The sequence below is a fragment of the Zootoca vivipara genome, chromosome 14 (genome assembly GCF_965207765.1).
Source record: "Zootoca vivipara chromosome 14, rZooViv2.hap1.1, whole genome shotgun sequence".
In the NCBI taxonomy this organism is placed as follows: Eukaryota; Metazoa; Chordata; class Lepidosauria; order Squamata; family Lacertidae; genus Zootoca; species Zootoca vivipara.
Window position 1 is genome coordinate 22,695,849 of NC_142597.1, and position 22,757 is coordinate 22,718,605.

The 22,757-nt window shown below is 43.0% G+C and overlaps 1 protein-coding gene across 5 annotated transcripts in view; it reads left to right on the top strand.

Moving 5' to 3' along the window:
• ARHGEF12 (Rho guanine nucleotide exchange factor 12) overlaps positions 1 to 21,424 on the top strand; it is an 84,824-nt gene extending 63,400 nt beyond the window's left edge. For all 5 annotated transcript variants that reach the window (XM_035140229.3, XM_035140228.3, XM_060283106.2 and 2 more), the window contains 12 exons: positions 699 to 799; positions 1,025 to 1,102; positions 3,319 to 3,394; positions 3,752 to 3,919; positions 4,988 to 5,075; positions 9,947 to 10,036; positions 10,240 to 10,316; positions 11,776 to 12,006; positions 12,980 to 13,444; positions 14,106 to 14,416; positions 16,083 to 16,155; positions 16,911 to 21,424. In XM_035140229.3, coding sequence (XP_034996120.3) covers positions 699 to 799; positions 1,025 to 1,102; positions 3,319 to 3,394; positions 3,752 to 3,919; positions 4,988 to 5,075; positions 9,947 to 10,036; positions 10,240 to 10,316; positions 11,776 to 12,006; positions 12,980 to 13,444; positions 14,106 to 14,416; positions 16,083 to 16,155; positions 16,911 to 16,921 — 1,769 coding nt within the window. In that variant the 3' untranslated portion in view covers positions 16,922 to 21,424. The remainder of the gene's footprint in view (positions 1 to 698; positions 800 to 1,024; positions 1,103 to 3,318; positions 3,395 to 3,751; positions 3,920 to 4,987; positions 5,076 to 9,946; positions 10,037 to 10,239; positions 10,317 to 11,775; positions 12,007 to 12,979; positions 13,445 to 14,105; positions 14,417 to 16,082; positions 16,156 to 16,910) is intronic.
• The last annotated feature ends 1,333 nt before the right edge of the window (positions 21,425 to 22,757 follow it).

The following is a 22,757-nucleotide window of genomic DNA, read 5'->3' on the forward strand; positions in this document are numbered from 1 at the left end:
TAATGCAAAAATTTTTAAATTCTGCTGAAATAATTGTAAAGCATCCATGTGAGTTTACTGGGGATGGTAGAACTATGAGTGCTTTGTTTTGTCATTGCTGCTGGTGCCTTTCTATATTCTTAATTGCTGTAGCATGCATGCAACAGAAGCTTGCTAAATTTTGGTTAAAAGTGCATCTGTTTAATACTCTGTAATACTTTTATAGGGGCTTGTCAACCTGGAAAGTTAGCCCATCTTAGGAGAAGAAAAACTGATCCTAAATCTCTGCTGCCTTGCAGCTATACTCATTTATGAGAACGGCTTCAGAAGTTATGGTTTGAGTTCACCCCCAGAGTTGCACTCCTTTTCTCATGCCAACAACAGATGATGTGTGTTGTTCACAGCTTGTCCTAATAGCAGGGTTGAGATTCTAGAGAGTGAGCTATACTGTATACAGCTCTCATTTGACGCCAACAGTGTACATGACGTGTGCTAATGATATGTTAGGAAACACAACAGTGACTTTTTGTCACACTTCTAGATCTTTTAAGTTGTAACATGAAAAGGAGGCATAGTAATGAGAGACTATTATATACACACACAGCGTAATGCTCTTTTTTGTATTGCTAATTGAGTCAAGTAGAATGTGACAATTTCTACCTGTACATTTGTGGGCTATTCTCTGGAGACAACGGTCTTGATCACTGTTTCATTTTTAGAACAACCTGAGGAGAAAGAGAAAGTGAAGAAAGCAGCAGATCACTGTCGGCAGATCCTCAATTATGTGAACCAAGCTGTCAAAGAAGCAGAAAATAAGCAGGTGAGAGGAAGGGGGAGGTCCATGGGTCTGGGTCTGGAGAAGCTAAGAGGGAGGGGCTGCCGCCGCGGTGTGTAATATCCATAGCAAAAGGATAGAGACAACATATGTGCAACTGTCCTCCTAAAGGGATCCCAAATTGATATCAAGCTCTTCACGGTGCTGTTGCCTGGGTGCAGCCAGTTAGTCACTGCCAATGTAATTGGCTTAATTCTCTCTCATGTATAGCATTTGGAAGACTACCAGCGCCGTCTTGATTTGTCCTACTTGAAGCAGTTGGAGGGTCCTATGCTGGATGAATTCAGGGTGAGTGGAAACATTGTGCCAATTTCATCAGCCTTTAATATCTTGTTCTTAGATCCTTTTGCCACCAGCTCCACCTCCAATGTTGCCACATACAATATTTGTAGCCTACGGGGTGTACTGGTGGTGGTGCTTGCATCCTGCATGAAGCTGCATATTCCCTGGAATTATTAGAGTGGTACCTACACAAACACAATTGGTTCCGGAAGTCTGTACTTAACTTGAAGCGTACTTAACCTGAAGCGAACTTTACCATTGAAAGTAATGGAAAGTGGATTAATCTGTTCCAGAGGGGTCCGCGGAGTACTCAACCTGAAGCGTACTTAACCCGAGGTATGGGTGTAATTGGTTCCGGAAGTCCGTACTTAACCTGAAGCATACTTAACCTGAAGTGAACTTTCCCATTGAAAGTAATGGAAAGTGGATTAATCCGTTCCAGACAGGTCCGCGGAGTACTTAAACTGAAAATACTCAAACTGAGGTGTACTTAAACCGAGGTATGACTGTACTTGCTATTGTTTTTTTCCTGTAAAGTCTTTAGACTTTCAGCTTCTGTTGCTCCTCATTTTGTAAGCTCTATTAGACTTCCATATTTTATTATTTTATTTTATTTATTTATTATTAAATTTCTATCCCACCTTTCTTTCCAAAGGAGCATAGAGTTTTCATGTTAGCTGACAATAGTTGATTGTTGACATTTATTACCTGCCCAATATGGAATCTCTTAGTGAAGAGTAGGGAAGGGGATATATTTAATATCAGTCAGTGCTACAAAGCCCGCCAGTAGTTTGGAACTTTAAAAAACAGAGATCTGTTAGGTTTTGCTATGCATTGTATTGACAAAAATAAAGGCATGAAGTTTCATCTGATCAAGTGCCTTTTTCTAACCCATAAAAAACCAGCAGCACTTTAATGAATTAAGTAACTTTTAAGCCAGTCAGCTGACTTGCACTGTGGGATATACATGTGCAGGCATGCACATGCACCAAGCCTGCCTTTATAAAAATTCCTATAAGTACTCTCCAGGAATATGTTTATTTAATTGTGCATTTCTAAGAATCTCGGAATTACTTTAGGTTCATGCATGTCATGAAATTCAGAGTCTATCATTCAGTAGCTTGTAATACCACGAAGTTTAAAATTCTACCAGAAAAGTACTACAAACTGTAAACTGTGATATAAAGAATTCAAGGTGATCGTGAAATGTTAAGTTTGTGATGGCAGTGCTTGAAAGGTCAGAAAGGAAGGGCTCATAAAAATTCTATTTTACATGCATAACGTCTCAGTATTGGATACTTTCAGGTGCATGAGAGGCATTGAGAACTTACATGACCTTGCAAGTACTGTACCTATATATTTGTAACTCCTGTTGGTTTGTCATATTCATAGGACCAAGGGTGGGCTATGGAAGTTTGGTGAATCAGCAGTTTAATTTGCAGGTTTGTGATATGAGGATAGATGATAGGGCCCCCAAATAGATGGTTCTACTGACGGTCCTTTGTTTGTTATGAAAATGACTAGAGCAGAGCCTTGGGTTCATGTCCTTCCCTCCCCTCTTTGGGCATAAATGGAGAAGATTAGAAACTTATACTTCTAGTTTATGGTGAACCATAGTTTGCTGCATATACTTCTAGTTTATGACAAACCATACTTTGCTGTATATGGCCAAAAGAACAAATTATGGTTCTCCATAAGCTAGAAGCAAACACTTCTAATTCTCTCGCTTCATGTTATGTTATGTAATGTAATGGAAGGGAAGGAGGAAATGTGCAAGCCCAGTGGTTGCAACTGCTTCTGTAACTGAAAGTCATGGTTTGTCATTTTTGGTGAATGGAGCCTTTGTACAGACTACAGGGAACCTTTCCACTCCATTCGTTATACTAAAATTTTATAGGTAGGCATAGGAATTCTAAACGTTAACTATCTGATATCAAAATATTCAAGTCTTCCTGCATCTGGCAAAGTGAACTCTAGCTCATGAAGGCTCTTGTTACAATTTATTTGAATAGTCTTTGAGGTGCCCCAGGGTTTAGAGTTGCTTGGGGCTATACTTAAGGTGAAATTGGCCCCTCCAGCCTTTTAATTAAGTACTGCTTTCCGTTTTCACACCATTAATGTTCAACTGTCATAGTCTGAAAAATTTCTAATATGGCATTCTCCGGTCAGTATTGGTGAACCTCCTGTGAATGCTGCTTTTTTGCTCTGTATTATGTTGACAGAATTTGGATTTAACCAAGAAGAAGATGATCCATGAAGGGCCTCTGACCTGGAAGGTGAATCGGGACAAGACAATTGGTAATCCTGTACATTATGTTGCCTGGTTTTTTGTGAGATTTTTAAGCAGAAGGGGAAAATTAGGAGGTGCATCTGCACAAGTTAGCTACTAACAATAAAGCTTGTAGGTTTCTTGAAGTTGATTAAGCTATTTCTGGGCATTTTGGAATGGGCTGGAGGATCATTAAGATTATGCAAGGACACAGCAGTGATAATGCAAGATGATTCAATCAATGGCTCTGTAGTTCCGAGGTGAATTATTTGCATGCCTTGCGGAGAGAGCACACTGCTGATTATTGTCTCTGCGTAGAATGCCTTCTGTGTACCACAAAAAGTGATCAGTAACCCATTCCTGACTGCCCTTATAACCCACTGCAGATCTCTACACACTGCTGTTGGAGGATATTCTGGTGCTTTTACAGAAGCAAGATGATAGACTGGTGCTGAGATGTCACAGCAAGATCCTGGCTTCCGCTGCAGAGTGCAAGCATATATTCAGCCCTGTCATCAAACTGAATACGGTGCTGGTTCGCCAGGTGGCCACAGGTTAGTGCAGCTCCGAGGGCCAGATGGTGGAAGAAGAAATATGGTTTCAGGGAGATGGTTTTGTCTAACAGAGCCATTGCTCAGGTGGAAAAAATGAGTCCACACTGAACTGGAGCTGATTACAGTCTGCTTATACATCCTTGTAACTGGATCAAGCCTGAATGACGCAGGAAAATTGTATGAGAACCCCCCCCCCCCCCCAACTCTGTGTTCCCCACAATCAGTGCCTTGAAGCAAGGTTGTGTCTGTTGGGAAGAGCCTAATGTTATCTCATTCTGCTTTTGAAACTTTGCCAGAGTATGCCTGCCTAAGCTTGGAACAGCTTTGCTGTTAGCTACAGTGTTGTATCATTTAGGTAGCTCTGACATTTACTTCCCAAAGCACTCCTTTAGTTTTCTGTCCTCACAGTAATGATGTGAGTAGGTCACTGGTATTCCCATTTTATTATTTTCCAAGGCCACATAATGAGTCCATGGTAAATATCAGACTTAAAGCTCATTCTTCCAGGTGCAAGTCCAACTTACTGTCCAGTTTACCATACTTTCTAGAAACTTGACACCCCTGGGTCCTAGATTCACTTGTTAATTGCATTAATTTAGGGTACACGACTGCAACTTATATGTGCTTATTATTGTTCATCACTTGGTTTGAGTGTGTCTGTTTTGTTCATACTAGGAGGAACAGTCTCTGTTCAAATGGAATGACTTTGTATTGTTTCTGAAAGTATGGCCAGCCAACACTATGGTCTTAAATGTTTTTGTTGGAAATAACATAGCTGGATTAAACACCAGTGTGCACTCAGTGTATAACCACCCTGCAGATTTGAACAGAGCAAACACTCCAGTAATATTTCTTCTTGGGTAATTCAAGAAGTCAATATGGGGAGCAGTAACCTTGCTCTACCATCAATTTTTGAGCACTAGAAATGAAATCCCATCCTGTATTCTTGCAGTTCTTTGTGAGAGTTCTCCTCCCCTGATTTCTAGGTAAAAATGCCTCCTGATTTCTAGGTAAAACAAAACAAGACAAGACACCATCAGATTTAACTTGTTCTGTATTTCCCCCCAGATAACAAAGCCTTCTTTGTCATCTCCATGTCAGAGAATGGAGCCCAGATATATGAATTGGTGGCACAGACGGTTTCTGAAAAGACTGTGTAAGTGAGCTTGGCAGTCATCGCCAATGCAGTGTGCTTATCATTTTCTAAGGAGATAAATCTTGTGTTCCAGATCTATGAAGCAGCTTCCCACTCAAAGTAGTATACTGTAGTTGCTTTTAGAATTTTAGATTTCCCCCTCTTTACAGCCTCTGGGTTAATGCTCTAAACTCCTCTCCAGCTAGGAAGCATGGGACATATACTTAGAGGGATTCAACTGGTCTACAGTATTGGACCCTACATAGCTTACCCATATGTAGAGCTGGTCTTGGTTGTAAGCTTAAGTAAGCAACACCTCCAAACTTAGATGGATGAAGACCTTGTAGCTGGTAGCATTTAGCAATGATTCAAATAGAGAGATAAGATGCTTGCTTTCAGTGAGACATAATGTTGGACGACCTGTTTCTTTTTTCCTAAAAGAAATGAGCTAGTATAAATGCCATCTTCTTGCTTTGTGGTCTTCTAGGATTTCTGTCATTGACTCAAAAGCAGGGTGCAGGGTGCACTCTTTGAGCTAGAAGACTTGATGAAACTTCCCCATTTGCTGTTTCTGCTGCATTTTATGCCCTGCAGTAAATTATGCAAGGTTAACAGGAACAGCTTTTTTTTTCTGGGCAAAAGTGGTCTAGGCTGCTTATAGAAATTTTGAAGTCTTGGCATGTCCCCACCTTTTCTTTAAAACTGCTACAGCTAAGAGAGACTCTTAGGAAAATTGTCAGCTCCAGGGAGTTGGCAGTGATCCAAACCTCTTGCTGTTTGTTTTAGTAGTCCTCAAATCTTGCATAGCAGAAAATTGTCATTTCCTCCTCCTCCATGGTGTTTTAATTAAGAGTTTGTTTAGAAGGTCAGAGATTCCATAAGTGGCTATGCCATACTGACTTAAACACACACACACACACACTGCCTTAAGACATGGGGAATTTGAGGGCATCTCATTCATTTTGCTCCTCGTCTTTGGTTATTCCCTGGTCATTGTTTGCTTTGAGTGAATTATATACTCTCCCCTTATTTTACTGTAATCTTCTCAGAAGAATCCATTATATTACAGTACAATTTTCCAAGAGCATGTTTATATACATTTAAAAAGCCTAACTCTGTTATTATCAAATATATTTCCTGAAGCAAATTTAAGTAACTAAAATCACCACCATGTATTGAATGCTATGTCAGTTATGTTCCATCCGCCTAACAGTACCATACAAAGCAGCTTATAATGTGGTTGGGGTGGGTGAGTGGGAGGTCGCTGCCAGCTTCTCTAATTGAATACTTTCCCATACTTTCTGTTTCTGAACTCACCTCTATGTAGCATGAGAGATGATAGCTTGGCTGTTATTTACAAGGCTCCTTTCTCCTGACTCAAATCCTGTTTTCACAGAGGACTGCTCTTTCAGCCACTAATTAACACCTTTGAAGCAAATCCCAAGGGTGGAGGGGGAACTAACATTGCTGAACAGTTATGTCAACAGGCCACAGCTTTGCTTTCAGAATTTTCTTTCCCATGTTACTTGTTTTATTATTATTTCTTTGATTTTTATCCTGCCCTTCCTCCTGGACAAGCCCAGGGCAGCAGAAGCAATGGCAAAACATTACAAAAATCAAAAGCTGACGTTCGGGGTTGGTGGTCGTACAATAGCACCCAGAGTGAAACAAGGACTGAGAGATTGCCGTGGGGGGGGGGGATGTGGGGCTTGTTGAATCTCACTGTAAACAAGTGGTACAGCGACAATAAAGTATTTATTATTAACAAACCCTACTACTAAACACAATTTAAAAACATTTTTAACTAGTGATCTCAGGGGTGCCAAGAACAGTGTGTTTCAGCTGCCAAATGTTTGGGCAAAGAGGAATATTTTATATTTTCTCCTGAAAGTCAGTAATGAAGGAAGCAGACACATTTCACTAGGGAGGGCATTCCACAAGTGGAGAACTGCTGCTAAAAAGTTCCTCTCAGGGGTCACTGCCAACTGAGTAACCCACCAACAAAGCCTCGCATGCTGATCATTTGGTCCAAGAAGATGGTTAGTACTTTCCCCAATATTTTAGGTATTTTGCAGTGTTCAAAACTCCCATTGTTTTAGGCACGTTGTGTGACAGGGAATTTCATTAATGCGAGTAGTTTCTGTGCTCTGGGTGCAGTACTGTGTCTAAGATTTCAGATTAAAACTGCCACTGCTGGAAGATAAGGACCTTTTTTAGCCTCCCAACTTCCAGCCGCTTTCTGTAGACTGGAGAAGGGACCCTCATAAGAATATTAGGGGGGCGGGCAGGAGAAGTATGTCTTTCTTCTTCTTTTTTGCAGTCTTCAGATGAGGACTAGACTATGTGAAAAATGAACATAAGATTTTAGCTGCAACTCATTCATTTTCAGCTTTGTATTCTTGTTATAAAAAAGTGTGCCTAGACACTCTGTTGCAGTGCCCATAATCTAAGTTTAAGGTGCTATTTAGCTCCTAGCTTTCATAACTCAGTTTCTAACATTGGTCGCCAGCCATTTAGGGATTTTTATGCTATGAATAACATCTTGAATTTGGCCCAGTAGCTCACTTGCAGCCAGTGCAGAACTTTCAGAACTGGTGACACATGGTCCATCAGGCTACCCACTTACCAGCCTAGTAGCTACATTCTAAATTTGCTGCTCCCATTGGACTGTCTTCAAGGGCAGCCCCACACACAGGTTTTTACTGTAGTCGAAGTGGGAAGGCACCAGAGAATGGACAACAGAGGGCAGGTTATCCAGATCTAGGCAAAACTGCAGCTGGCAAATACGTCTAAGCTCTCCTAGCCACAGAAGGCCATTAAGTGACAAATGACAAGTTGGAATCCAGGGGTGCTGAAAGGTTATGAAGCTGTTCCTTCCGGGTGTGTGTGTGTGTGTGTGTGCATCTTCTCTCAGGACAGGTTGTACACCTAATTCACGCACAGGAACCACCCACCTATATCACATCCATCTTACCAGAATTCAGCCTCAGTTTATAAGCTACCACCCAGCCATTCACTGCCTTCAGACCCTGGTCCAACACCTGCACAGCCTCTCTTGATTCAGATGGGATGGAGAGATAGAGCTGTGTGTCATCAGCATACCAATCACATTGTGCTCTAAATCCCCAGATGACAACTTTCAGTGGTTTCATTATAGATGCCAAATAGGATAGGAGACAGAATGGACCCACAGCCCAAAAGCCAGGAAGCCAAGCAACAAACTCCTAGTACTGTACCCCTTTCTCATAGTGACCCTGCATATAGGAGTGGTAGAACCACTATAATGAATTACCTCCAACTCCTGCGTCCCTGAGTCACTCCAGAAGAATACAATGAACAGTGGCGTCAAAAGCTGTTGAGCTGCCAAGGGGACCAGCAGGGTTGCACTCCCCCATCTCTCCTTATAGAAGTCATACAGGTTATGCCAGAGATTAAAATTATTCATGCAAGAGGCCCAAATGGGCCTTTTGTGCTGTGTGTCTTGGGATGTGCCTTGAATTTCTTTCCCTAATTGATAACGTTTCTTCCCACTCAATAGTTAATCCTGAAGGGCATATTTAGCAGTTGCTCTTGCACACTAGACATATTTGGTGACTGTAACAGAGGATTTAGAGTTTAGAAGGCACTATCTGCAGCATCTTCCTGTGCACACTGCATATGTTCTGAAAAGGTGTGAGGAGCATTAATTATAATTTGAAAAGTTTGCTGCAGAAAGCGAAATCTTCAAGTCTGTCTTTCCTACAGGCAATGTGCAATTAAAATGACTTCTGTGTACCTAAAGATCTCAGCAGCCTGACAAGTTTTGTATGTGTGTTTTTGTTCACCTACTTGGAATCTCAAATAGGCTATTAAGCTCTAAGTGCAGGAGTTAGAGGTGTATGTTTGGGGATAGTTTCTGCAGTGATTCTCTGCATATTTTTAATAGGTTGCAATGTTTTCTGGTGTTCAGCATAAACTCTTTATTCATCAGTTGCCAAATAATCTGACTAGTTTTTCTCAGTAAAATGATACATTGCTGGAAGTAGTCTGCATTTTCCAAGCAGACTGTACATTGTGGAGCTTCTCTTTAGCCAGCATGGAAGCAGTGGTTGTTAGCATCTTAGCAGATTATATTTTTAAAAAATGTAAATGGGATGCTGAAGGTGGGACAGAACAACTTATTTCTCCTTTGCCAGGGGTTGCCTTTCCTGACTTTTCTTTCTTCTGTCTTTCCTTCTTTTTCTTTCTTTTTCTTTCTCCCATTGCTGCATTTGTACATTTTTTAGGGCTTTGGTGTTTGGTTTCTGGATGTCCACTGATAGATGTGGCAGGATCAGTTAGTTTTTATGCATTTTTTGTCATTGCGTGTACCTTAAACATTTAGGGAAACCAGAATAGCTACATGTCATGCTTTGTCACCATGTCCCCCTTTTTCAGTGCTCTGCTGCTGGGATTTCTCACATCAGCTTCCCTCCCTGCTCCCTTCAGCACTCATCCAGTTGCCACTTTTTCCTTTTTGACGACTGAGTGCATGTACAGCAAAGCAGCATGTGCTCCAGCAATAAAGACTTTCCTTTCGTGGCTTTGTGTGATTGTGACGGAGACCCTGTGCAATCTTAGCTACTTGGCCATCGCAGAGACAAGGCTTCTTGTTTCTAAGCTGTTTTTCTTCTCTCCCTACGGAAAGAAATGTATGCAAGGAACTGGCAAAGGTAAATTTAGGGAGACAGGGGCAAAGTGAAATGATAGGTTGGAAGAGTCGTGAGCAGCACGTAAACCTCTTGTCCCTGTGTATTAGAAAGAGGTGAGGAAGAAGTGCAGGAAGAATCATTTAGCAGTTTTGCTAAAACTCAGCACACTTCTTTTTCTTGAGCATCATGTTTTACACTAGTTCTTTTTTTACTTATCTACAGGTGGCAGGACCTCATAGCACGGATGGCAGGAACAGTGAAAGTTGGAAGAGGTAGAAGCGTAATTCCATTTCCGCCATCTGGGCCATGCGAGTAAGTTGTGTATTTGCTTTTGTGTTTGCTTGTGTACATACACACAGGCACAAACACTCTGGTTTTTGTATTGCTTTTCAAACTTCATACATTATAACTGGGCAGGTTCGAAAAGAAAAGGGAAGGGAAGGGAAAAGGAAAAGGAAAGAAGTTGTGATACCACCTGTTATGTGGTTGATTTGTTTTCTCTCTTTGGCTTGCAGGGAAGATCATGAGGAGGAAGACCAGCAGAAATTGAAGGAAGAACAAGCTACTCCTGATAGCAGCATGCAGAGTCCAGGTAAAAGTTACATGCTTGGTACTGCGTCCCACCACTGTGGCGTGAGTTAGTTACCTTTATACTGTTAATGGTTTCTGGCAAATCCAAGGTTTTCTTTATTGTGAATTGTGTTTCAAGTGTTAGATGCACACATGACACAAAAGTCACTTTTGAGCCATGGTCCATTTATTCCTTCCAGGTTTGTGTCTCTTAATAGCCAAATGTACTGTATACCGTGTTTCTCACATTTTAAGACATGTCTTATATTTATTTTTACTCAAGAAAATAAGCCTATGGCTTATTTTCGGGGGGTGTCTTATTTTATTTCTTTTACTAACCGGTAAGTTGCTGCTGCTGCTCAAGCACCGACAAAGCGCCCAGCAGCGTGCGCCGCATGGAGCCCCGAGCCAGCGGGACCCGCTGAAGCGCCGACAAAGCTCCCGGCAGCGCTGCGCAGAGCGCCCTGAGCCGCAGGAGGAGCACCGTGGCTCTCGGCCTCTCCGCCGTCCCGTTCCTGTTTCCGCCGCAGGCGCCGCCTCCTCCTGCTCCCTCCCGGGGCGTCCCAGGCTTCGCCCGCTCGGCAGTGCTCCATGCAAAGCCAGGGGCGAGCGCAATTCCACAGGAGGTTCCTCCGCGGCACCCGTAGAGACCATAGAGGAAAGGCGCGCGGCAGACACACCACTTCCGACTTCCGTTACCCTCACCCACTCCTGCTGCGGCTCGGGGCGCTCTGCGCAGCGCTGCCGGGAGCTTTGTCGGCACTTCAGTGGGTCCCGTGCCAAGGGGAAAGGAAGGGAGGAGGGGAGAGAGAGCGGGCAGAAAGGGAGGAGGGGAATAATCGCTGACGCTACACGGCGAAAGAGAAAGGCAAGTTATGGCTCCAGGTGGAGCGACTGTCCTGAGATAATTGGAAAACAATCCTGCACTGTGTGAGCGTTTCTGCAGACCACGAGGCGCTGCTTGGCCCTTCCAGTTTGCTGCTGCTGCACGCCACAAACAGCGGAGGGTGAAAGGAGCAGCGCCGGGTAGCCAGAGTAACCTCCACAACCCCACAGCCACGACGTTTCCCAGCACAGGATGATTGAGGCTTTGTCGGCGCTTCAGCTGGGTCCCGCTGGCTCGGGGCTCCACACGGCGCGCGCTGCTGGGTATTTTGGCGAGGTCCTCCAGAACTGCACTTACGGTAGCACTACAGCTTATTTTCGGGGTATGTCTTATATTTTTTCAAAGCATGAAAATCGTGCCATGGCTTATTTTATAGGGACGCCTTAAAATATGAGAAACACGGTATGTTTATACTTTACTGTCTTTTGTCCCCATCCCCAGGACTAGAAGCATGCATACATTCAGCATATTTAATAGCAATTATTGCATTTTGTTATAGCCTTCCTAAACCTATAGGCTAATAGTGATAGGAATTTAACTAAAGGTATTTAAAGCAGTTTTGAATTCGCATTGATTTTGGTGGTTTGTTTGTTAGATAAAGATTTGGGACTGGAGTCTCCTCTGATGGCGAAGGTTCAGTCTCCTTCAGCAGCAATGTCTGAGCAGCTGGAAGAGGAGGAGCTCCTGGAGGCTGACAGGCAGTTTGGAGAAAAACCAGCAGCAGAATTGCTGATCAAAGAGTCCTCTGAGCACTACAGCCACACAAGTCCAGAGCACTTGTTCCAAAGTTCAGAAGAGCGATGGGCATTGGATGCACTAAGAAATTGTAAGTAGCTGAGGATGTGTGGGGCTCAAGAGTAAGTGAATGGTGGATTTGATGGTACTCAACTGTTATCCATTGCCTCTTGAGCTAAATGAGCATTACCTACCCTTTTTGGTAGAAGCATCATACGAGAGAGAGCCAAATATGACCCAAAAGAGCTAGGTGCCGGCTGGTTGTGTGTTTTTGTAAAATACCTTTTAAAATGAAATGGTTCTTCAATACCATCATTAGGTTGGTGAATTGGTGATGTTTATCATAATTAATATAATAACAGTTATATTAATTTATACAGTTTGTCTTACAGCATGTCTAAAAACATAATGAAAACATCAAACATTAAAAGCCTCCTGGGCTGCCTTCAGATGTCTTCTAAAAGTTGTGTAATTCTTTATCTCCTTGACATCTGAAGGGAGGGCATTCTGCAGGGAGAGCACTCCCTATTTAAAAAAGCTTTGTATTCTTTGAAAGCACCAGGTAATTTTTTCCACTTCCTAGATAGCCAGTTGGTCAAGATATACACACAGAGAAGTGATGGGTTGATAAAATATTTTGCCTTATGTCTTAGGTGTCAGGAAGGTGAGGCTCAACCACCAAAATGTGCTTTCTGATTAAACCAGGCCTAGAGCATGAGAACAAATGAAAGGCAAGGGATATGCCTGCAGTGCTCCAGGTGTCTCAGAAAAGTACCACTCTACCTAGGCTGGGAAATGGGATGAGATTTGTGGAGGAGCTGACAGCTGTTGCCTTGACATAGAGATGCACAGGGCTGCATTCAGATAACATGCCAGTCTTTGGATTATTGTCTCCTGACATGTCTTATATCTTTCACCTTCTCTAAAAAGAGAAAAGGAGCTGGCTGCTGAGTTCATGCCTTCTCAAGAGCACCAGTCTTTAACATAACATTTATGTGCACAGGTTAATTTTGGTCACAGGAGATGACCTGCAAGATCTGTGATGATTTTATGTTCCCTTTCAGTGGGCTTATTGAAGAAATTGCTAATGGAGCAGCTGGGCATGTCTGAAAAGGAGTCTCCTGAAGGCTGGCAGTGTATTGCCAGGCATAGGACAATTTGTCAGAGGACCCAAGTGGAGAGTTGTGTCCAGAGAGGACTACAGTACTCAGACAATGACAAGACATCCCTTTCCGGGGCCAGTAGGACACCCTCTGGCATGGGAACAAATAATTTTGGACCTTGTCGCAGTCATCGGACTTCAAGCGAATTAATGCAACCAGGGGACACTGTGTCAAACACCAGTCAGTTAATGTACCCCTTGAGCACAAACCCAGATACCCCAACCACCGAGCCTGAGGTGATAGGTTCTGAGGATGGTGGAGAGCACTTTTTTGATGCTCCTGAAGCCCACAGCGATGAGAACCAATCAGAGGGTGAAGTGGCGGAAAGGAAGGAGGAAGAAGAAGAGGTGCAGTTGCGGATCTCAGGTGAGTAAATCCCACAGATGTGTAAGGCTGAAATGAAATATTGCTATAATTTGAGCAGAGCTCTTAAAACATCAGTTCTGATGGCACATATCATTGTGAAGGAAGATGTGCGCATCCACTGTATCTCACTGGTTGTGAGAATGCATAACCTAAAAATCCCATGGGAAGACACCTCCAAGTACATCAGTTCTTTTGGGGGGGGAGGGGGGACACCATTAACCATTCAAGGGCAGTGTTCCATGGAAGAAATTTGTAAGGTGGCAGGTGTATGAGCACCTCTACCTACCTTCACAAAACATGAAATGATATGTTCTTGACTGCAAATACTGACTTTAGCAGAAGAATTCTGCAGAGGGTTCATATTCACAATCCAGGTTCATGTCAGGAGCCACAGGAGAGAAGGGGTAGCTTTCTTACTACGAATTCCTGTTTCACCACAGCTGAACCCAAAGCACCTGATATTAGGGAGAATAACCTCCAGAGAGGCTTGAGTCCAGTCACGTACTGAATGCATCTTGACATTTTTTGCTAAGGTTACACCAATTTCATACTTGCATGCCATGCACAGGTGTTAGGGGCAGGCACATACAGTATTGTTGCTGCCATCTTAGATGAGCTGCTCTTATCTGGAAGTGTTAGTGTTAAGATGTTGTCTTCACAGGAAATTATTTGATCCTTGACGGATATGGCACAGTACAGGAGAGTTCCACAGATGAGGAGGTAACTTCGTTGGTTCTACAGTGCACTGCAGGCAACAGCACAATGGACTCTGCCCACCAACCACCACCATCACTGCAAGACACCCGGACAGATGGAGGAAGCTTGGCATTTGCAGAGGAATTAATGGCCTCCCACTGGGAAGCTGCTAAGGAATCCTGCTCAGATGCACTAAGGTCTCCCTTCTCTGTGGAGTCTTGTGCCCTGATAATGCATTACATCCAGAAGATAGAAGCCAACCTTGAACACTTAAAGGTACAGTGTGTTCTTGTGTAAATTAGGCTGCATTTCTTTTTTCTAAAAACATGTGTAGAAAGTGGGGAATTGGGAATGAAAAAGCTTCCTGGGGAACAAGGCATGCTGAGGATTTGTATATGTTTTATTTTATTCACTGATTTTCACTGTAGCTTTTCAAATTGAGATTGGTGGTGAGTTTTGTACCCTAAGTTCCAAGACTAGGAGAATTCAGTTCAGTTGAGTTTTTCAAAGGGAAAGAAATAAAAACCTTAAGGTAATCCTGGAGAAAGAGAAGCTTCATGTGGGGAATGTGAATGAAGGGAAAGAGTGGTTTTAGGATCCAGTATTGTGAGGGATCATTCAAAAGCTCAGGCAGCAAGGAGGCGGGGGGTAGAGCAGAAAATCTAGAGGCTAAGATCAGTTTCCATTTCCTGAAACGATTGTGTCAAAAGCCACAGTTTCAGGTGAGAACTTCTCCGTGTCTTAGAGGCTGAAAGAGAGACAGGGACACTTTAGATCTAAAGTTGGCAAGCTGGGGATTTGGCCACAGTGAAATGAAAGTACAGGAATCAAAGTAGGGGAAAAGATGTGAAGACAATGCAGCGAAGGGCTGGTTGTTACATGACAGAACCAGGGCTAGGGCAATGGTGTCAGAGGCAGGCCAGTTCCTTACAACTAACTGGATGGCTCTTGCAACTTTTTAACAGTCCCAAGAAACCAAAGAGTACGGTATTGTACATCATGTGCTAGTCTAATATGAAGCACATTTTTCTTTGTAAATCGCTTTGAGATATTTTTTTTTATAATCAAGCGGTATATACATATTATGAAATAAATAAGAGTTTAAGGACTTATTCTCTACAATCTATTTTTTATCCTGGCACCAACCTGAATAAAGACAAAACATTGCAAGATAGAGTCCAGTGATGAGGGAATTCAGCCTTTGCTTCATCATAGGCTTGGCTTCCTGCTGCACCACAGATCGATAAGGTGGAGCAATTAATATGTTTCATTTTTTCCAGGCACAGGATTGCTCCTGTGAGTGATGCCATGGGCATAGGATGTACACATTTATTTATAAGTGAGACTTCCTTCCTTGTCCTTTGCACTGTGGCTCAGAGATACTCTGCTCACAGATTACTAGAAATATGGTCCTTCTGAATAAGACAGGGATTTTCATGGAGTGTGAGGTGGAGATGTGAAAATGCAACATGGGATTTGATTTGAGAGTCCTCCTGTGTCTCTTCTCCATCTGGGAAATGTGCTCAGTGACTTTTCACCTTCAAGATGCTAGAAAGTGCAGACTTTTGCTAGCACAGTAATGATTGTGTGAGTGTTTCTTCAGGAAGATATACAGAAGGCAGACAGGCCAATGCCAAAGAGATGCTTAATTGGGATGAGTGGTGTAAAAATTGTGTTGCTCGCTTCTGAGGCATTGCCCTTCTGTCCTTGATGGGCTGCTGTTTTCAGCTGCTGCCAAACCTGCAAGACTTTCCCCATATCTGGAGAGAAAACAAGTAATAGCTTGAAAGAATAGGAGAGTTTCTCTCATCACTGGAGTTCGCAGTGATGGAGGACTGAGTCTGTTCCAGAACTTGGCCAGTCACAGTTTCAGTGAGTCTGATCTGATTGCCTTTCTGCAAGTGAGCCACAGATCAAATGTGTGATGGGTTGTATCTTCCAGGAAGTGGAGGAGAACTATGCTACTCTTCTTCAACAAAGGCTGGCTGGAACAGCCCCCACAGATGAGCACTCAGGTATGCCTTCCCCATTCCCTGGGCACTTTCTAAACAGAAATATATAAGAAGGGGAAACCGTTGTTAATCTTTCTTGCAAAAGTTTTTAGAACTTTCCCTGCAGCTCCTGAATTTTCAGAAAACGTTGCTGGCTATAAAACATTCTGGGTTTGCTGACATTGTGCACCTTTCTCTGAGTGGATTGTATGGTATAGGAGGTCCTCCCTTCCTTGCTGCTCAGCACTCAGTCCACTGATAATGTGATAATTCTAAGGGGCCAACAGAAGATTAGCTGATAGCTTGTTTCAGAGTTATTTTTCCATGTTCCAATGGTCATAATTTGCAAGCTGACCTGCCCTGCCCAGTGTAATTTGTTCTTTCTTAAGACATTTTTGTAGCCTCCTATTTGTAGATATGAGATCTCTTAAGAAGCATACAATTCTATAGGTACTTTTACCTCTCTCCTGTACTGTATTAGCGTTAGTTAATACAGTGGATGTAGCTTCCATCTCAATACCTCATGTTCTTTTTGCAGCTTCAGGGAGCAGACAAATGGAAATAATTGTTTGTGTTTTGTCTTCGGCTCACATATAACTGTTTAGTGCAAAGATGCATCTCTGTAAAGCACCAGAGCAGTCTCCCTAGGATAAGGTTACAAGCTGAGACATGGAGTTGCTTTGGATTGCGCACCTGCGGTAGAAACACCTGTGCATAAGATCTGTAGTGCTCAGCTGCCACTTTATAATATTGTGTTCTACTTCTTTCTTTCTCTTTAGATAAAAGTTAGTCAAGCTTCTTGGAGGTTGGATGGAAACATCAACCTTGCATTGGCACCTGTCGGCTTCTGCCTGGACTCTTGCAGCATGAGGGCTCTTTCCGTGGACCATCCAAGTGCAGCAGAGTGGGAACTGGGGGGGTTGGGGTGGAGGATGGTTTCCTTTTAGGCCTCTGCACTAGCTTGTCAGGGAGAGGTGGTGATTTTTTTCTCTCCTCCTTTGCTACCAGTAATTCTTTTTGATTCCAAACAAGAGGAAAGAGAGGAACAAAAAGAAGAAACCAAATGTATAAAGCTTTGGGTGTAGGATATATAAAAAATGTATTTAGACATATACAAAAAAAAATCAATGTATTTATTTGACTTCATTCCATGTACTGAAAGCACACTTTAATTTGTATTTTATTAGGCCCCAACATCCCTATGCTCCTGGACCCACATTCAGGGCTGCTTGTGTGTGAGAGTGTGTTTTGACTTTTCACTGGATTGGATTCTGCCAGCAACCAGTCCACTGCTCAAAAGAGCTTCGCCTGCAATGGTCCCCACCCCCTGTGCAGTGACGGTATGCCATGCTGTACACAACCAGGCACTTGAAAGGTTGGCAGCCTTTGGGCTCTCCTTGCAGTGGCACATGGTGCTTTGACAAGGAGACGAAAGGCTTGGGGTTTTTACCTTGGCTTTGAAAGCAGTGAGGTGGGGCAAAGAATGTGCCTGCTAAGTCACTCCTGGTTTGAGCATCTTCTACCACTGGAGTTAGCCACAGGTACTTCTGCGTAAAATCCCAGGTATGTTCGACACCCAGAGGTGTGCTTTGTTGGCCATTGCATGTGCAGGGAGAACGGGATTGGTTTGGGGTGGTGGGTTTTTGTTTTGTTTGTTTTGCACTGTTTGTGCCAAAGTGCTCTGAAATCACACTGGTTAGCTCAGAAGCCTCCATGGGAGCAGCTCTGCAGTATTTTTCCTAATAGGAATTCTGACATCCTTGTGTTTTGAAACTGAACCCTGTCTCAGAATGGAAATTGAAGGCTCACAGCACATACGTAAAAACACTGGACATTCCAGACTGGTTACCGGAAGTGGTACAAGACTGGGTGCTACCTCCATGAGACAGACCGTTCAGGATGCAGCTTCTTCCTTTCACTGCACCAGGTCACCAGGTTCCCAAATCCTGGCCTTTTTTGGGGGGGGGAGGGGACACAACTCAGATCTAAATGTGCCGAACTCTAGAAATCCCCGTAACTTGTGTTCCTCATGTTGAATGTGCTGCGAAGTGTGGAGAATTTTTCTTTTTCTTTTGTTTTCTCCCCCTCCTTCCAGCGTGAAGGTCATACGGTCTGCTCCATTAACACAGAGACACATTTTCCCTGTAGCTATAATGGCAGAGAATCAAAACGCTGGTTGTTTCCCAGTCATGCGAAACACAAACCTCTTCTTCCCTTAGCAGGAGGAATAGTAGTACTAAAAATGGGCAGGCTGTGCAAGGACAAATTTTAAAAACCTCCCCTTCCCTCCAACCTCCAACAATTTGAAACCATGAACTGATGTCTGTCAAGATGGGGAGATAAGATTTTCCAGAAGCAAGTTGTATGAATCGCCATCCCTCTTCAGTGGCATAAATTGCCCCAAAACCAAAGGGTCTCCTTCCATATCTGCACAAGCTTCCTTTTATCAGTGCCGTTCTGAGTTCCTCGTGGATCTGCTTGTTCCCATTTCATAACTGCTTGATTATATAATTTCACTTTGTTTTCCATGTAAAACTTCTATTTTGCCACCTCTTGGCATTAGGAAAACTAGGTGTGCCTGAGTAAGGAAGATAAACATGGACCTTTTCAGATTTTAAATAGCCCCTGTTTTTTTTACCTTTTAGCTATGTAACATCATGCCAGCAGCACTTTTACGTTCCCTTTCCACAGCCCATGTCTAGGACGATCAAGAAATCACGCTCACAACATGGACCTCTCCCTAGCATGAGTAGCTTTTGAGCAGTGGAGATTTCCACCCCAGATTGTTGTTGCTAGTCTCTTCGCTGCATTCTGTGGCAGGAGTCCCAAGATCATTGTCTGCTGTAGCACTTCCACTATAGATTTGACCTGCAGAGGTGTCTGGCAAGATATTGCTTCAGCATCTTTACAATATGCCTCTGGGTCAGGTTGCCAAAATCTCCTGAGAATCAACCTGAGAAAGGAGAGCATGCAAGGTGAATGCAGGTTTCGTGGCAAAGCCTGAAGGGTTCTTGGCCATCCTTAGAGGATGTGGCCATCTCTTTCCCTCCACCCTGGGAAGTGAAACAGTACTGTGCTCCTGTCCTTTTGGTGGTGTTTGGTTTTTGTGTGTTTTTCAGGCTTGTTCTTATGCCATATTATGCAATCTCCTGTTAAGGGCATTATTCAGCTTATAAGAAAGAGAAGGTGGTGAGAAATGGGGATTGTCCATTGCTCCCAACACAGTATCCTAAAATCACTGGGGATGTCTTAACTCCCTAGCGTGTCTACTGTACAACAGACCCCAGGCACAGATCCATTTTTGTGAAGAGGGTCAACACTAAAATGCACTTTGCGGGGATTCCCATTGGTTTTGGGTGTGTGTGGTCCCCCCCCTTTTTTAAATGTACTAGAATAGCCATGAAAAATTCCAACCAAAGAATCCTTTCCTGTCCTTCATGTCTGGCTGTGAACATTCCCTTCTTTAGACAGGACAATAGTATGGAACAGCCTTTCCTCTCTCCTTTCCTCCCCCCTTGCAAAATGAAAAACAAAACAAAACCACAGGCTGAAAAAAGAAGTAATGGAATATTTCATGGACAAGATAACATTATGTTGGCTCCACTATACTTATTAGTGTTTAACCTGGATTTATAGAACAAGATTATTGCAGGGGGTGGGGGGTTCAAAAGGCAAGGCCTCGATCCAGATGTCAACTTCCTGCACAGCCTGTTTTTATATCATTTGGACCTGGTCTACACATGAAGCAGAATGAGTTGGTAGAATGCCAAGAGTGGTAGACTGGACTGTTTGTTAATTTCTTTGGGTTAATTTTTTTCCTTCTGGGCACAAGCAGCGCAAAGCTTTAGATGAAAGTTGGGATTTCTTTAAACATTCAGGTACACATTTTCCAGTAAAAACAGAAGGGCCAAAACAGTTGTCTCTGTTTACAGCGCTTTTGCTTTTATCTGCTTTTAGTAACATTAACTCCAATTCTTGTGATAAATCAACTCTTAACAGCCACGTCTGAGGGCCTGGTAGACAGTTTCTCTCTCTCTCTCTCTCTGTGTGTGTGTGTGTGTGGATATTTTTAATGTTTTCTCCGAGGCACTACCTATGCCTGTACCTTGTTGAGTTTATTTTTTAAAACTCGCAGACCATTCTTTCTTTGCACTGTAGGTGGGTGGGATATTGTAAAATATGGTCCCCGGTCCAATTTGGCACTTTGCCTGCAGCAATACAGATCATGCTGCCATCCCAGGGCTCTGCTTCCTCATCCTCCCCTCATTCTGCTTGGTGTGTAGATCAAACCTCACTGTGTAAATGCTGTAGTAAGGGAGGAGGAAACAGTACTGAGTTTTCTGTGCATAATTTTTAGCACAGCAGTCCTAGGCCCAGTTGTCTGGTTTGACGCTGCCACCTGCTGTTGACCTACCATTTAAACATGCAAGGAATGGGGTTGCTAGGTGGCACTTGCGGACATCGGGCATACATTACTTGTGTGACCAATTCCTGGAGTGGGGGTGGGGGTGGGGAGGTAATTCCTGGGCAATAGGGACCCTTGATTCTTGACAACCAAAGCTTGAGAACAGCTGTGGCCCTGGCTTCTCGAACTCTTCCATGGTTGTCGAAGCATAAATGTTCCAACTTGATAGAAAGCTCTTTTTGAGGTAGAGGAAGTTGTTGGTGTTTGTTCCTTGCGTTGTTGTCATCTGGAATATTGGTGCATCTTGCATCTGATCGATGGATTTGACCCCTTGCTGTCCCCATTTCAAAGAGATCCTTCAGTCCTCCTCTTCCCTCCGTCCCCAGATGCCAGCTGATAAGCCAATGGTCTCCAAAAGGGATACTGCAGCCAGAACACTACACTGCTCTTTAAGAATTAAAAAAACACAAAAAAAGTTGTTTTGAAACTTCCTTCCTACTAAAAATGTATTTTATTTGTTCACTATACAATCATGTACTCCTTTTAACCGGTTTTACTTTTATGGAACACAGGAACAATCTGGAATTTGAAAAGCAAAATGCAGAAAAAGAAAAAGAAAAAAAGAAATCCTCTTAATACCTTGTATTTTTAACTGATCATGTTTGAATGTTTAAGAAAAAAAGAATTTATTGTTCTAATTATCCAGATGTATTGTATGTTTGTAAAATAGCTCTTATTAATTAGCTGATAAGGTGGTATGTTTCTGGAACAAAATATTGCTCATTTTAAAAAAAGAGGTTTTGTTGGGTTTGTTTGTTTGTTTTGGAATCTGGGAAATAGAAAATTAAAGCATTCAAATGCCAGTAAATAAGCTTAAAGGAACCCAAACATTTGACTATGGTATTTTGTTGAATCCAGCAGATTCAAGTTCACACTCCTGGAGTAGACAAATAGCCTGGTGGACCAGTGATCTTGTCTGTCTGCACTGATTTGGCAATTCCATGATAAAGAACACCCCTTTCTGACATCTGAGGCTATCAGATCTATTCTCAGCTTATAGAGAGCACGCAACAGTCACAAAAGAATGCAACATTTCTGACTTGTCTTTTGCTTCTCAGGCACAGAACACCCCCCCCTGAAAACACAGGACTCTTCTGCCAGTTCCATGAGATTCAGTGTACAGTGGAAACTCTGCTTACAACCATAATCCATTCCAGAGGTCCTGTCATAACTAGAAACGTACATAACTAGAGGCACACTTTTCCATAGAAAGTAATGGAAAAGTGAATTGATCCGTTCTAGACGATGAAAAACACCCCCTAAAACAGCAATTGAACACGGATTTTACTGTCTAACAAGACCATAGAGCCATAAAATGAAGGCAATAATCAATGTACTGTACTATAAAATAAATAAGACAGTATTGTAGATTTTAAAAAATAACATTTTTTTTCTTACAAGCACTGAGGGTAGGTGGGCTTACCTAGCTACAAGCTGGGGGTGGGGAAGGGTCAGTAAAGAGCTGATTCACTTTGGCCAGGGTCACTTTTTTTTCTTGCCAGGCCAGGTTCTTCTATGGACTTCCTCAGGTTAGTTCTTGGCAGGGTTTGGGGCTACAGTGTGCCCTGCTGTGCCTCTTGCAAGCGGCACCTCTTCCACAGCTTTGGGGGTGGGATGGGGGCCCTCTCCCGGCAGTGGAGGCCTCTACCCTGGCTACACAGTTGTAACAACATTTTATGTAAGATAAACATGCAGGTGCTGCTATCTGGGTTTTCCTGAAGCCGGGCTTCCTAAACTAAGACAGGATTGCTTTGAAGAAAAGCTTAACTTGTTAATTTGGAGGTTATCTCGTCACAGGGCCTATGGCCGTTCATTCAGGGCCCCTCCCTGGATGCTCCCTGGATGCTCCCTGGATGTGGTGTTGGGGAGTCCATGGATTATCTAGTGTCAAATACTTCAAATGGATTTGTATTTTTCTCTCTATTAAGACACAACTTGGCTGGTGCTCAGACAGTGGGGCATTGGCTAGCAAAGAGTCTGTGCACTGCAGATACACTTTTGTTGGTGCAGCTTCCATAAGAAAAAGCAAACACATAGCTGCCAATTTTTCCCTTTTCTCGCGAGGAAGCCTATTCAGCATAAGGGAAAATCCCTTTAAAAAAGGGATAACTTGGCAGCTATGCAAACACTTGAGAAGTTTGGACAAGGACTAAAGAGCAGA